General features: G+C 55.1%; 2 protein-coding genes across 2 annotated transcripts; both read left to right on the top strand.

The window, feature by feature from the left end:
* Positions 1-4,337: 4,337 nt before the first annotated feature.
* On the top strand, positions 4,338-6,626 carry LOC123723450. Its single transcript, XM_045686081.1, has one exon. The coding sequence runs from the start codon at positions 4,338-4,340 to the stop codon at positions 6,624-6,626; it is 2,289 nt and encodes a 762-aa protein (XP_045542037.1).
* A 4,275-nt stretch (positions 6,627-10,901) lies between these two features.
* On the top strand, positions 10,902-13,034 carry LOC123723449. Its single transcript, XM_045686080.1, has one exon. The coding sequence runs from the start codon at positions 10,902-10,904 to the stop codon at positions 13,032-13,034; it is 2,133 nt and encodes a 710-aa protein (XP_045542036.1).
* Positions 13,035-15,593: the final 2,559 nt, after the last annotated feature.

Genomic DNA, 15,593 nt, shown 5'->3' with positions numbered 1-15,593 from the left:
GTCCTTAATTAAATGATCAAGAGTTTGTGCAGTGGTATCATCACAGGGGCACGCTTCGTTATCTGTGATTTTGAATCTGTAGAGGTATGACTTGTGAAAGCCGTGCCCTGTGAGATACTGCGTGAATTGAAAAGATGTCTTAGCAGCAGACCATAGATTGTCAACGCTGTCTAAAGTGGGGAGCAAAGTACGTGTGTGGCTCCCTTGAGGCGCGCTCTGATATCTCATCTCCCAAGACTGACGATGACGAAGACGTATTTGTTGTTTGATGTATGAAAGAGGGAAGTAGGCATAATCGGGGCTTCTATGTAGTGTGGCTGCTGAGTTGGCTAAGGAATCTGCGGTCTCGTTTCCAGTAATACCAATGTGGCTTTTGACCCATAAAATTTTGATTTCCCCTATATCTCTGTGTGAGTGTATAATGATATGAATTTTGGTGACGAGTGGATGGGTGTTACTTCTATTGTGAATGGCCTGTATGGATGAGAGAGAATCAGTAAAGATATATGTGTTTTTGAATTTTTTATTACGTGCCCAATTACATGCTTCTGAAATGGCAAAAAGTTCTGCTTGGAAAACTGTGCAAGTGTGGTGGAGTTTGTATTTTTTGGGTGTGGATCTATTGGTGTGTGGGTCCCAGCATACAAATGCTGCACCTACCGCCCCGTCCTCTTGTTTGCTGCCGTCAGTGTAAATTTGACAGGCGTGTGGGGGGCAAATTTGGTCGATTTCCTCCTGGTTGCTTAGTTTACTGATTTCAGTATTTATTCTGAGTGCAGGGTGAAGAAGCTTGCCTGGTGGGGTAGGACGTTCTAAGGGGATATTGTTGGGTATAATGGGGGATGCACCTGTGAGTCGGGTGGTTTCTATAGCATGTTGTTCTAAAATTTTTAGGTCAAAAGGAGTGAACTGAGCGAGCGCTAGCGCTGCGGTTGTGGAGACAGTGCGGAATGCCTTGATCGCTTTAATTGCAAAGCCTCGTTGTAATCTCTGTAGGTCATTTTTTATATATAGTTTATGAGCAATGTGTCCCCAAATACCCGCCGCATAAGTGATTATAGGTGTTATTACTTGATTGTGGATGGTCCTGATGTTCTCTGGATGTGCGCCCCAAGTGGGTCTTGTGTAAAGGCAAAGTTTATTGAAAATTCGACTCGCTTTATTTATAATGAAATGCACATGGCTGGTAAACGTCAAATTCTCGTCTATTATTAAGCCTAAATATTTAATTTCTTTATCAAAAATGAGGTTGTGATTGTCTATTTTTATAATGGCTCTTTTAGATCTGGGTGTGAATGAAATTACTTTAGTTTTAGATGGGCCGAACTCCAGTTTAACGCTCCTTCCCCATTTAACTATTGTGTCTAAGGCGCTGTTTGTATGGTGTTCTATCTCTTCGACGTTTTTTGCGGTAATCGTGAGGAAGACGTCATCAGCGAACGCCTGTATATGACATCCTGGGGGGAGGGGTAGATCGAGAAGTTCATCTAGGATTATATTCCAAAGGATGGGTCCACAGGTTGAGCCTTGGACGCATCCCTTGGTCATGCTTTTGGTGACTCGTGCTCCAGCATGCTCCATAGTGACTTTACGATTCTGTGTGTAACTTTGGATGAGTTCAAAAATGTTTCTAGGGCAGTTAAGTAATCTGAGACGATGAAAGAGTGCCGGCCACCAGGCATTGTCAAACGCTGCTTTAATATCTAGAGAGACCGCTATTACAAGACGTTTCTCTGATTTGGCAGTTTTAATTATATCCAATGCGCTGTGTATGGCTGATATTGTGTTGGTCTGCTCTTTGAATCCGAATTGTCTCGTGTTGAGTTTATCATTTTTGTAAGCTATGTATGTGACTCGTTTGATGAATAATTTTTCAAGAAGTTTTCCGAAAACAGGGAGGAGCCCGATAGGTCTGAATGAAGTTAGTTGGGTGTTATCTGGTTTACCATGTTTGGGGACGATTTTGACGTAAGCCTCCTTCCACTGCCTAGGGAAATGTCGAGCTTCGAGGCATTTGTTAAAAATATCCGTGATGAGTTGGGGATAGTCAGACGCGAATTGGTAGCAGATGTCAGCAGTCAGTCCGTCTAGTGGTAGGTAGGTAGGTAGGTAGGTAGGTAGGTAGGTAGGTAGGTAGGTAGGTAGGTAGGTAGGTAGGTAGGTAGGTAGGTAGGTAGGTAGGTAGGTAGGTAGGTAGGTAGGTAGGTAGGTAGGTAGGTAGGTAGGTAGGTAGGTAGGTAGGTAGGTAGGTAGGTAGGTAGGTAGGTAGGTAGGTAGGTAGGTAGGTAGGTAGGTAGGTAGGTAGGTAGGTAGGTAGGTAGGTAGGTAGGTAGGTAGGTAGGTAGGTAGGTAGGTAGGTAGGTAGGTAGGTAGGTAGGTAGGTAGGTAGGTAGGTAGGTAGGTAGGTAGGTAGGTAGGTAGGTAGGTAGGTAGGTAGGTAGGTAGGTAGGTAGGTAGGTAGGTAGGTAGGTAGGTAGGTAGGTAGGTAGGTAGGTAGGTAGGTAGGTAGGTAGGTAGGTAGGTAGGTAGGTAGGTAGGTAGGTAGGTAGGTAGGTAGGTAGGTAGGTAGGTAGGTAGGTAGGTAGGTAGGTAGGTAGGTAGGTAGGTAGGTAGGTAGGTAGGTAGGTAGGTAGGTAGGTAGGTAGGTAGGTAGGTAGGTAGGTAGGTAGGTAGGTAGGTAGGTAGGTAGGTAGGTAGGTAGGTAGGTAGGTAGGTAGGTAGGTAGGTAGGTAGGTAGGTAGGTAGGTAGGTAGGTAGGTAGGTAGGTAGGTAGGTAGGTAGGTAGGTAGGTAGGTAGGTAGGTAGGTAGGTAGGTAGGTAGGTAGGTAGGTAGGTAGGTAGGTAGGTAGGTAGGTAGGTAGGTAGGTAGGTAGGTAGGTAGGTAGGTAGGTAGGTAGGTAGGTAGGTAGGTAGGTAGGTAGGTAGGTAGGTAGGTAGGTAGGTAGGTAGGTAGGTAGGTAGGTAGGTAGGTAGGTAGGTAGGTAGGTAGGTAGGTAGGTAGGTAGGTAGGTAGGTAGGTAGGTAGGTAGGTAGGTAGGTAGGTAGGTAGGTAGGTAGGTAGGTAGGTAGGTAGGTAGGTAGGTAGGTAGGTAGGTAGGTAGGTAGGTAGGTAGGTAGGTAGGTAGGTAGGTAGGTAGGTAGGTAGGTAGGTAGGTAGGTAGGTAGGTAGGTAGGTAGGTAGGTAGGTAGGTAGGTAGGTAGGTAGGTAGGTAGGTAGGTAGGTAGGTAGGTAGGTAGGTAGGTAGGTAGGTAGGTAGGTAGGTAGGTAGGTAGGTAGGTAGGTAGGTAGGTAGGTAGGTAGGTAGGTAGGTAGGTAGGTAGGTAGGTAGGTAGGTAGGTAGGTAGGTAGGTAGGTAGGTAGGTAGGTAGGTAGGTAGGTAGGTAGGTAGGTAGGTAGGTAGGTAGGTAGGTAGGTAGGTAGGTAGGTAGGTAGGTAGGTAGGTAGGTAGGTAGGTAGGTAGGTAGGTAGGTAGGTAGGTAGGTAGGTTAGGTTAGGTTAGGTTAGGTTAGGTTAGGTTAGGTTAGGTTAGGTTAGGTTAGGTTAGGTTAGGTTAGGTTAGGTTAGGTTAGGTTAGGTTAGGTTAGGTTAGGTTAGGTTAGGTTAGGTTAGGTTAGGTTAGGTTAGGTTAGGTTAGGTTAGGTTAGGTTAGGTTAGGTTAGGTTAGGTTAGGTTAGGTTAGGTTAGGTTAGGTTAGGTTAGGTTAGGTTAGGTTAGGTTAGGTTAGGTTCCACGGACCTGCTCGGTTGTCCGAGTGGGCGGAGAGGTGAACTCCGACGTGGCGCGTCCCCGGGTGGTGGATAGGGGAACGCCCCGGCATATTGCTGGGGTAGGGCTTTTTTCGCCCCGCGAACCAAACACCAACAAACCCGCAAGTCCGCACTCAGCGGAAACGGGGGCTCTGCGCATTGAGCGTGGGGCCGCGAGGAAGAAAACCTCTATAAAAAATTACCCTGGTGGCAACACCACACTTGGTCGCCCACTGGTCTTCATGATCGGTGGACGCCAAGTAAACCGTAATCCGCATTGAGCGGACCGGGGGCCCTGCGCACTGAGCGTGGGGCTGCGAGGAAGAAAACCTCTCTAAAAAATTACCCCTTTCTGGGCGGAAACGCCCCGCGCGGCGGCTGGCTTCGGCCACCGTCGGGCAAACCGTAAACCCGCACGGAGCGGGAACGGGGGCTCCGCGCACTGAGCGCGGGGCTGCGAGGAAGAAAACCTCTATAAAAAATCACCCTAATCCCAAGCATCGCCGCCCGGCGAAGGGATGAATCGTTGGTGGGAGACCAGCGGCGAGGGCGGCAACACCGGGGGGGGCTTTTAAGGGGAAAAAACAAAAATGAGCGCGACGAATAAAGAAAAAACTACCCGGGAGGGTCCCGTTCGCGGGGAATCCCTTGGTGGGTCGGACAGCCGGCCCATCGGCCCCATTGTATACGGGGGGGCCATTCGCCGTGTGAAGGAGGAGAGAAGGTTAGGGTCAAATGGAGGAAGTAGAGAGGAGAAGGAGAAGGAGAGAGATAGAGTGAGGAGGCTGTCTGATTCAGATTCAACAGACAGCAGGGGCTCCATGGCAAGCGCTTCCAGCCGCTTTGCTTCCATGGAGTCCCTAGACCAGGAAGGTGCCGGAAGATTCTGGAGTGAGGGCCGCGGCCAGAAGAGGCCCAGAGATAAGGAGTTGAGCGGCAGCTCCACAGACACCCCCGCCAAAGGGGTACACAAAAGAAGGGGACGCGGCCGTCCGCCAACTACCGGCGAATACGTCGGGCTGGCGGCCGCCAAAGAATCTTTACGAAGAGCGACAGAAGCGGAGATGAGGGCACGAGCCGAGGCGGAGCTCCTCGACTCGGTTTTGGAGGCCCGCAAGACCCGCTCGGCCATAGTCGCGGCAGGCCCATCTACTGCCGCGCCAATGGCAAACGAAGAAGACACGGCGACCACCGTCCTCAAACGGATTGGGTCCAGCCTAGACGTGGTTGAGAAGGTAGCGAAGAAGTCGTCCAACTTAAAAGGGACCTTCGTGCGCGCACTGCAAGACGCGGTCAGTGCCATTAAGGAAGACGTTGCTGGCCTTGCGCAGAGGACGATATCGGATGAAACACGCGCCTTGCAGGCAGATAACGCCCGCCTGCAAGCTGATATGGCCAGCCTCCGCAAGGAGCTGAATGAGATGCGCCAGGAGATGGAGAGGGTGCGGAAACAGGGTTCCGCCAATGCCCTCATGGACACGACAATGGAGGCCGTCCCTGTCCGGCCCCCACCACAACCACAAGCAGAGTCCTCCCTAGAGGACATATGTCGGGCGGTAATGGTCCAGGTGGGCGGTATGCTCAACGCCCGCCTGGCTTCCCTAGAGGATAGGTTGCTCCCTGAAAGGAATATGCGACCACCATTGGCGTCGGATAAAAACAAGGAAGACCGCACATATGCGACTGCGACCGCGAAGCCCAAACCCGCACCATCTTCGGGTACTCAAAAAACAGCTGGGACGAAGGCGCCCCCGGTGCCAGCACAGCCCGGTCCCAGTGGGCTCACGCGCCAGCCGCCTACCGTGCCCAAGAAGAGCAAAAAAGGCTCCAAAAAAGGAGCCAAAAAGAAGAAGAAAACTCGGCCGTCGACTGGCGAGAACCTTAAGTCCTCCTCTGTCGCCCCCGTAGCACCATCAAATGCCCCTCCTCGCCGTCCTCTTAACCCGGACGCGCTCGAGGAAAATTGGGTAACCGTAGGGAGAAATGGAAAAGCGCAAAGGCACAAGTCGAAAGCGGCTCCCACACAGGCTTCTACATCTCCGCCTGCATCGCGGCCGCAAAGGCTGAAAGTGCCTCGGAGCTCTGCCGTCGTCGTGACACTTACCGAGGCGGCAATCAAAAAGGGGCTGACATATAGTAGTGTTCTGAGAGAGGCGAAATCGAAGCTCGACCTAAAAGAGGCGATAGGCGTGGAAGCGGTGCAATTCCGTCGGGCGGTTACCGGGGCTACTATCATCCGCATCCCCGGCGCCACCAGCGCCCCGAAGGCAGATATCCTGGCGCAGAAGCTCCAGGAAATTTACCAAAGTGACGACATTAAGGTCTCCAGGCCCGAAAAAATGGTCGACGTTAAGATTGAAGGTCTGGACGACTCTACCACGCCGGAAGAAATCAAAGAGGCCATAATGAAAAAAGGGGCATGCCCGGCAGACCAGGTCCGAGCTGGTCAACTCCGCCAGAACAGATCTGGTCTTTTCGACATCTGGGCACAGGTCCCTGTCACAACAGCAAAGAAGCTAGTGACTGGCCGCTTCTTAGTGGGCTGGGTAGCTGCCAAGGTCACGATTGGCAGACCAAGGGAGCTACGCTGCTACCGATGCATGCAGCAAGGACATACAGCGAGTCGCTGCGACGCGGAGGACCGCAGCCGGCTCTGCTATAAATGTGGACAAGAAGGCCACAAGGCCGCATCCTGCCCGTCGCAACCGAACTGCATCCTGTGCACGGCGGCGGGCAAGGATGCCAAACACCGGCTGGGGAGTTTAAATTGCTCGGCGCCCAGAAAAACGGTCCCCAAGAGAGCGCTAGCGGAAGTAGCACGTAGCGCGCCCCCACCGAGCGGGGAAGAAATGGAGATAGCGGAAGCCGTGCAAAATTAATATGGCCCTTCGAATCCTTCAAGCGAACCTCAACCACTGTGCCCGAGCTCAGGATCTGTTCATACAGAGCTTGGCACAGTGGTCGATAGACCTAGCAGTGACATCCGAACCGTATCTGGTCCCGGATAGAAACAATTGGGTGGGAGACTTAGAACATCTTGTCGCGATATACACAGGCGGCAACCCCCCAATTGTTTCCTCCAAAAGAGGAAGAGGATGTGTCGGTGTCAAAGTCGCCGGCATGGCTTTAATTGGCGTATACTTCTCTCCAAATCGTCCGTTGGCAGACTTTGAAGAATACTTGGAAGAGGTCAGTTCGCTCGTCCAGTGGGGAAGACCGCTCGGGGTTGTAGTGGCCGGGGACCTAAACGCCAAGTCAAGGGCCTGGGGATCCTCGGTCTCAGACAGTCGCGGCGAGATACTTTTGTCATGGATGGCGCAACATGACCTGGCGCCACTTAATACGGGCTCCGTGCACACCTGCGTGCGCATGCGGGGCGGGTCTGTCGTAGATGTCACCCTTGCGAGTCCCGCCCTGGCATGCCGCGTGCAGGGCTGGGAAGTGTTGACTGAGGTGGAGACGTTATCGGACCACCGCTACATCCGGTTCGATATTCTCCCCTCGTCAACGCCCCCGACCAGTCGGAGCATCGCCATTCCCCAGGAGATCGGACAGATGTGGTCGTTAAGATCTCTAGACCGAGAGACAGTGGAACTCGCCGCCATAGTGGGGACGTGGTCCTACAGAATGGAGAATAAATGTGTCGACGACGGTATACAATGGCTAGGCGAGGTACTCGAGCACATATCGGACTGCGCGATGACAAAAGTCCAACCGTCGCCGCGGCGACGTAATCGAGTGTACTGGTGGTCGGATAGCCTTTCACAGTTGCGCTCTGCCTGCGTGGCTGCCCGCCGCCGGTACACTCGATACCGTAGAAGACGTCCTGGATGGGAGGAGTCTCAGGAACGGCATCTCTACACCGCATATCAAGAAGCCAAAAAGGCCCTGCGGTGTGAGATCGCCATTTCCAAAGACCAGGCCTGGGAGGAGTTCTTGAGCAGTCTAGAGTCAGACCCATGGGGCCGGCCGTATAAACTCGTTATGAGTAAGCTGCGCCCCTGGGCTCCCCCCCTTACTTCAACTCTAGACCCGGCACTACTTACATCTATTGTGTCGGCGCTCTTCCCTCTCAGCGCCCGAAGCACCGAATATGACTTCTCCGCCTCGATACCGGCCGGTTCTGTCCCGGAGGTAACCGAGGCGGAGATAAACTTGGCCAAGACTAAAATGCAGTGCAAGCGCACCGCCCCAGGTCCAGACGGTATACATGGGAGGGTGCTTGCACTAGCACTTCAAAACGGACTTGACGAACAGCTCGCGACACTGCTCACTAAGTGTCTAGAAGAAGGAGATTTCCCGACGACCTGGAAAACTGGAAGATTGGTCCTGCTGAGGAAACCCGGGAAACCGGAGGACTCCCCGTCGGCCTACCGGCCAATAGTGCTGCTTGACGAGGCCGGCAAATTGTTCGAGAGGATAATTGCCGGTCGCGTCAATGAACATCTCTCCTCAGCGGGGCCAGACTTGGCAGATACCCAATTTGGGTTCAGGAGTCGCAGATCCACCATAGATGCGATTTCTAAACTAAGAAGGATTTGTGAAGAGGCGACATCTCGGGGCGGGGTGGCGATAGCAGTGTCGCTCGACATTGCAAACGCTTTCAACACCCTGCCCTGGGACAGTATAATGGAGGGACTCGTACACCATCAGGTCCCTCTGTACCTACGTCGAATCATCAGCTGCTACTTACGGGACAGAAAGATCTTTTACCCCACTCAGGACAGCTGGGAAAGACACGACATAACGTGTGGAGTTCCACAGGGGTCGGTCTTAGGACCGCTCCTGTGGAATATCGGATACAACTCGGTACTGCGGGGAGCGTTAGTCCGCGGGGTGCAACTCATTTGCTACGCGGACGACACACTTGTCGTAGCTACCGGGTCAGACTTCAGAGAAGCAAAACTGCGGGCTACAGCCGGTGCCTCACAAGTATCGACGAAGATCCGCCGTTTAGGCTTGAGAGTCGCCCTTGAAAAATCGGAGGCGATTTGCTTTCAAAGCTCCGGGAGAACGCCCCAGTCCGGGCTGGAAATCATAGTTGGAGGTACTTCAATCCCAATCCGAAGTACACTGAAGTACCTGGGTCTAACACTCGACTCGAGGTGGAGTTTTAAGCCGCATTTTGCGGCTCTAGCCCCAAAACTCGACGCCACAGCGGCGGCTCTAAGTCGCATCTTACCAAATGTGGGTGGCCCAAGTTCGAAGCGTCGTCGCCTATTCGCAGGCGTACTTAGATCGAAAGCCCTATACGGTTGTCCGGTTTGGGCCAACGATCTATGTGCACAAAACAAGGTGATGCTCAGGCGATCTCAACGCACCGTGGCGATCAGGGTCGCGAGGGCGTACCGTACGGTGTCTTATGATGCCGGGTGCGTCATAGCGGGTCTCTCACCATGGCATCTTGACGCGGCCGCACTGGCGGACGTCTATTGGCGTAGAGCAAGGAGACGAGCAGAGGGTGAAGAACCTACCCCTGAAGAAATGAAAACCTGGAGAATAGACGCCCAGAATAGGGTGATGGAAAGATGGCAAGAGGAGTTGGAAACATCTAGGGCCGGGTCGTGGACACTGGAAGCGATCCGACCAAAACTCCAGGACTGGCTGAACAGGCGGTGGGGGCACCTTTCCTACCGGCTAGTTCAGGTGCTGACCGGCCACGGCTGTTTCGGCAAATACCTGCACCAAATAGCCGGTAGAGAATTAACACCTAGGTGTCACCACTGCCCAGAATTGACTGACACCGTCTCACACACAATCTTTGAATGCCCGGCATGGGAAGCCGAGAGGCGACCCATAGCCATTATCACCGGACTTGACTCGTCATCACTCGCAGGGGTGCTCAACAAGATTCTCCAAAACGAGGATGCGTGGAGAGCATTCCAAAACTTTGTGGAGCGGGTGATGACCATTAAGGAGAATGCCGAAAGGGAGCGAGAGACCGATCCGGAATCCGCCCCTCTCCGGAGAAGACGAACAGGCCGTCGCCGGCGCACCTATTTGCGCCGGCCATAGACGCAGACCTTTTGTAAATAAGTGTACATATATATACATAGATATAAATATAGATATAATTATAGATACATAGATAGTTATAATTGTAAATATAGATGAACGTGTATATATTAACTATTATTAAGGAGTATACATAGTATTTTTATTAATAACTATTAAGGAGCACACATAGTATTAGTATTAATAATATTAGGAATAATAATATGCGCATATCCAAAGCCCGGTTATGGCAAACGCTGGCACAGGTTAGGATAAATGCGATGAGGCGGGCCCGAGGGGTTTTAGTGGGTATGGCCGAACGACTTTAGGCGAGTCCCACACTCCCTGCGCCACTGCACATATTGGCCCGGCGCAGGGGTGCGTAACTGCATTTCCCCTCTGACAAAAAAAAAAAAAAAAAGGTTAGGTTAGGTTAGGTTAGGTTAGGTTAGGTTAGGTTAGGTTAGGTTAGGTTAGGTTAGGTTAGGTTAGGTTAGGTTAGGTTAGGTTAGGTTGAGTCGCGCGCCGGTTGCCGTACCGTGTGCATCGCTTCCGTGTCGCTCCGCATTTAAAATTCGATAAATGTGGTAAAAAGTGAAGTGATTTACGTGTGTTATACATCGGGAGATGCGCCTCGGCGAGACGCATCTAGTGATATATAATACATAGTGGGCAGAGACCAAATTAGTTAAGTTTTTAGTGTTTTAGTGTTTTGGGCAGAGACCAAATTAGTTAAGTTTTTAGTGTTTTAGTGTTTTAACGGTTATTTCGGGCGTGGCACTTTTCGTCAAAGACTAAAAAGTGCTTCGATTTCGACGTGTGATATATCGGGAGATGCGTCTCAGTGAGACAAATCGACCGATATAGTTTTTAGTGTGGATAGAGACCAAATTAGTTAAGTTTTTAGTGTTTAAGTGTTGTAACGGTCGTTTTGGGCGTGGCACTTTTACGACAAATTCCAAAAAGTGCCCCGATTTCGACGTGTTATATATCGGGAGATGCGTCTCAGTGAGACAAGCCGACCGATATAGTTTTTAGGGTGGACAGAGACCATAATAGTTTAGTTTTTAGTGTTTAAGTGCGTATCTTAGTGTTTGTAGAACTTTACTTATGAAAAGTCTACAATCGCTATGAGCGACCGAAACAAAGCGGCTTACGACATGGGGGAGGACACCTCCATGTCGGACTACACGTGCTCAGAGGACGAGGGCGCCTCCGGGCGCCGACTGGGAGCCGCGGGCGCCGCGTGCACCGAGGACGCTGCAAGGAAAAATAAGGGAGGTAAGCCGCGGTCAGCGGCCTTGACATTAAAGTTCCGAACGGGAACGACCCATAAACGGCCGTTGGCCGCTACATCCGCGGATGAGGACGCCCCGGCCGTGGCGCATAAAGTGGCCTCCTCTTCGACGAGGGGCCGCGTTAGGCGCCCGGTAGGGGTGTACAGCTTCCTCAAGGAGGCAAAAGACTACCTGGCTGATGGGGGGGATAGTGAGGGGGAGGACCCCGACCCAACCTACCGTCCAAGCGGTAGGAAGACGAGCCCCGTAGTGGCCTCTGCAAAAGCCTCCGACGATGGGACCCCTGGCGCCCTATCCAGGGGCACGGTCGAGGCCCTCGCCGAGGAGGCTCTCAAAAGCGTGGAAAAAATAAAGGAGGAAATAAAGAAGAGTAGCCACCTAAAGGGTACCGTGTGGGGCCAGATTAACCGGGCCACTAAATGCGTTGTTGAAGCGGTTGAGGGCCTCCGCGATATAACGCCAGATGAAGAGCAGCGCAGGCTCCGCGCGGACAATGCTCGCCTTTCAAGGGAGCTGGATATTGTCCGCAACGAGCTGCGTGCCTTCAAGCAGGCGTACGTGGAGTCGCAGCGGAAGTCCGCTGCAGCCCCGAAAGAGGCCACAGGGCCACAGCAGCCCAACTTTGAGGAGGTGCTAAGATACGCCATGGAGGAAATGAAGGGGCAACTCCTGCAGTCGGTAGGCGGGATGATCAATGCCCGCCTACAAGACCTGGAGATGCGCCTTCCTCCGGAGCCCGTCATGAGGCCCCCTCTGCGTGCCGACCAACGGCAGCCGCCGCCGCCCCGTCACAAGTCCCGATCGGGGCTCGTGGAAGGCGCCATGGAGGTGGATGGGGAGGCCCAGCCACCCCAGGCGCCCACACCCAGGGCGGTAAAGAAGGCGCCGAAGAAGGGCGCCGCAAAGCGGCCGACTGCCCCCCCGCCTCCTCCTCCCTCCAAGGGAAAACAGGGGGCAGGACAGGCAGACGCGACCCCTCCCCCCCCAACCGCTGGAACAAGTGGAGAGGGGGAAGCCCAGACGGAGACTGTGGGCAACTCCTGGTCCGAGGTTGTCCGGCGGAAGAAGAGGGGAAATGCCGCTGTCGCTGCTTATTCCCCCCCCTCAGCCGGAACAACCCGGCAGATCGCCCCGGCCCCACCAAAGGCCGTTAAAATCGTGGCCCCAAAAACCGCGGCCATAGTGGTGACCCTCAAGAAAGGGGCCACCATGACCAATGCGGAAGGGGCCACGACTGACGCGAAGTACACCGAGGTCCTGGCAAAGGCCAGGTCCTCGATATCCCTGAGGGAATTCGGTTTGGAGTCGGTCAAGATCCGAACGAGCATGACCGGCTCCAAACTGATGGAGGTTGGGGGGACCACCCCCGAGGAAACCGCGGACCGTCTCGCCGCCGCCCTGGTGGAGGCAGTAGGGAGCTGGGCGGACATCACCCGCCCAACCAAAATGGCCGTCCTCAGGATCACCGGTCTAGATGACACGGTGACCACTGAGGAAGTGGCTGCCCAACTGGCATCGGTTGGCGGGTGTTCCCCCAGCTTGATGAAAGTAGGGAACATCAGGCCGAGTTTCTGGGGCGGAGGCTCCGCCCTGGTCAAGTGCCCAGCGACCGCCGCTAAGGCAGTCGTGAAGGCGGGACGAGTGGCCATCGGATGGACGATGGCCACCGTCAAAGCAGTGGAGGCCCAGCCATTGAGATGCTATAAATGCATGATGCTGGGCCACACTCGCGCTCTTTGCCCAGCGGAAACAGAGAACGGGCGTCTCTGCTTCCGCTGCGGCAGTGAAGGGCACAAGTCGGCAGAGTGCGAGGCCCCCTGCAAATGCACCGTGTGTGCAACGACGGGGCGCCCACACTCACACGTGATGGGGGGTGCCAAGTGCACCCCCCCGTCGGTGAAGGGCAAAGCCCCGGCGTCGAGCAGAGTGCCTCGCACTCAGCCCCAACCGCACGGCAGCCGTATGGCTGAAGAGGAAGAAATGCAGGTTTCTTAATGCCAAGACACCTGCATTTCGACCTACTACAGACGAACACCAACCACTCTGCCAGGGCACAGGACTTGCTCATGCAGTGCCTGGCAGAGTGGAGAATTGCTGTTGCGGTCGTGGCTGAACCCTACTTTGTCCCCCCCCAACCCAGTTGGTTCGGGGACACAGAGGGATTAGTCGCCATTGTGGCGCCGCCTTCGAGCCCGCAACCCCTCTCCCTCAGGGAGCGAGGAGCGGGCTACGTGGCGGTGAACTGGGGAGAAGTAGTACTCATAGGAGTCTACTTCTCCCCAAACAGGAACCTCCGACAATTCGAGAGGTTCCTGGATGGCCTGGAGCCGGTGGTGCAGAGAGCATCACCGGCCCAGGTCATCGTGATGGGGGACCTCAACGCTAAATGCGCAGCGTGGGGGTCCTCCATCACTGACCTGAAAGGGGCGCTTCTCCGGGACTGGGCCGTCATGATCGGCTTAGTTCCGGAGAACCAAGGCAACGCCAACACGTGCGTGCGCCGACAAGGGGGATCAGTCGTGGACGTCACGTTCGCGACCCCCGGCATCGGTGCACGCATATCGTGTTGGCGTGTCCTTGAGGAGGTGGAGACCCTGTCCGATCATTTGTACATCCGGTTCAGGGTCTCCACCGCGCCCCAGGGGTCACAGGCCCGGACGGCAGCGGCAGGACGACGAGGCGCTGAGGGCTTCCCAAAGTGGCAGCTCTCACGCCTCGACCCTGACCTGGCGGAAGAAGCCGCCATCGTCCGGGCATGGGCGGAGGAACCCCCCCAAACGGTGGGGGTCGACGAGAGGGCAGCGAGATTTCGTCGAGATCTGACCGCCGTCTGCAACGCCGGAATGCCCAGGGCGCGACGTGGATTCGCGCCCCGGGAAGGGGTGTACTGGTGGACGCAGGACCTAGCCGCCCTGCGCTCCGCCAGTAACGCCGCCCGACGGGCATTCACCCGGTGCCGCAGACGGCGGAACAGAACAGAGGAGGAACTGGAGCGCCTTCACACTGAGCTGAGCTCGGCAAAGAAGGCGTTCTCCAGTGCGATCAAGGCCGCCAAGGACTCTGCCTATGCGGAGTTCTTGGCGACCCTAGACGCAGACCCGTGGGGGCGCCCATACCGCATGGTGCGGGCGAAGCTGAAGGTGGCGCCCCCCACGGAAACGATGGAGCCGGCGGTTCTTAGCGCGGTGGTCGAGGGGCTGTTCCCGGATAGCCCCCCTTTTGTACCACCGCGCATGACAAGAGACATGCCGGCGGACATCGAGACGCTGAATCGGCTTGACGCTCTCGCCCCACCTCCGATAACGAAGGAGGAAATGGCCAGGGCGGCGGGCCGGCTCAGGGGGACCCGCAAGGCCCCGGGGCCAGACGGAGTGCCTGGAAAGGTTCTGCACATTGCGCTGGAACACCTCGGGGAACGCCTCCGCAGACTGTTTAACGACTGTCTAGCGGAGGGGCGTTTCCCCGGGGTGTGGAAGGAGGGGCGGTTGGTGTTGCTGAGGAAGGAGGGTCACCCCGTCGACTCTCATTCCGGCCACCGGCCGCTCGTGATGCTGGATGAGGCCGGGAAGCTGCTCGAAAGGGTATTGGCTTCCCGGATCATCCAGCATCTGGAGACGGAAGGGCCGCAGCTCTCCGAGAATCAGTTCGGGTTCCGGTCCGGGCGATCCACCCTGGACGCTCTGACCGCCCTGAAAAGGTTCTCGGAGGATGCGGCTGAGAGAGGACAGGGGGCGATGGCGGTGTCACTTGACATCGCCAACGCCTTCGGCTCCCTCCCCTTCGGAGTAATAGAGGAGGCACTTCGGTTTCACGAACTGCCCCTCTATCTCCGGAGGATTGTGGGACACTACCTGCGAGAGCGGGTAGTGTCCTACATGGGGAGGGAGGGAAGAGAGGAGCGGCGGATGGCCTCCGGTGTTCCACAGGGGTCCGTCCTAGGACCCCTGCTGTGGAACATCGGCTTTGACTGGGCCATCCGCGGGGAGGTGCTGCCCCGGATGGCTGTCATCTGCTACGCGGATGATACGATGATAGCCGTCCGGGACACCACCTGGAGGAAAGTCAAGAGGAGGGCGGAAGCCGGGGCCACCCTGTTGGTCCGGAGGATCGAGGCGCTCGGACTCCGCGTGGCACTCCACAAAACCGAAGCCCTTTGCTTCAAAGGGCCGAGGTGGAGAGTGCCCGCAGGAGCGACCCTCCGGATCAACGGGGACGAGGTCGAGGTTAAGGCCCGGATCAAATATCTTGGCCTTATCCTCGATGGGGGTTGGCGTTTCGGAGATCACTTCCGGACGCTAACCCCCCGACTCGTCGGCGCGGCTTCCGCCCTCGCCAGGCTCCTCCCGAACCTGAGAGGTCCGGGCGTACAGGTCAGACGACTGTACGCCATGGTCGTTCGCAGTATGGCCCTGTACGGCGCGCCGATATGGGCAGAAGCCCTTGACGCGTCAAACAGGGCCCTCCTCCGCAGGCCGCAGCGCATCGTTGCGGTGCGCGCATGCATGGCCTACCGCACAGTGAGCCACGCGGCGGCCTGCGCTTTGGCCGGCACTC

Source organism: Papilio machaon, chromosome Z (assembly GCF_912999745.1).
Source record: "Papilio machaon chromosome Z, ilPapMach1.1, whole genome shotgun sequence".
Lineage (NCBI taxonomy): Eukaryota > Metazoa > Arthropoda > Insecta > Lepidoptera > Papilionidae > Papilio > Papilio machaon.
Note: the sequence above shows the minus strand (reverse complement) of the source record. Positions and strands in the feature narration are given on the sequence as shown.

Excerpts from the sequence above, each read along its gene's own strand:
- LOC123723450 (XM_045686081.1), top strand. The coding sequence starts at position 4,338 with ATGAGCGCGACGAATAAAGAAAAAACTACCCGGGAGGGTCCCGTTCGC.
- LOC123723449 (XM_045686080.1), top strand. The coding sequence starts at position 10,902 with ATGGGGGAGGACACCTCCATGTCGGACTACACGTGCTCAGAGGACGAG.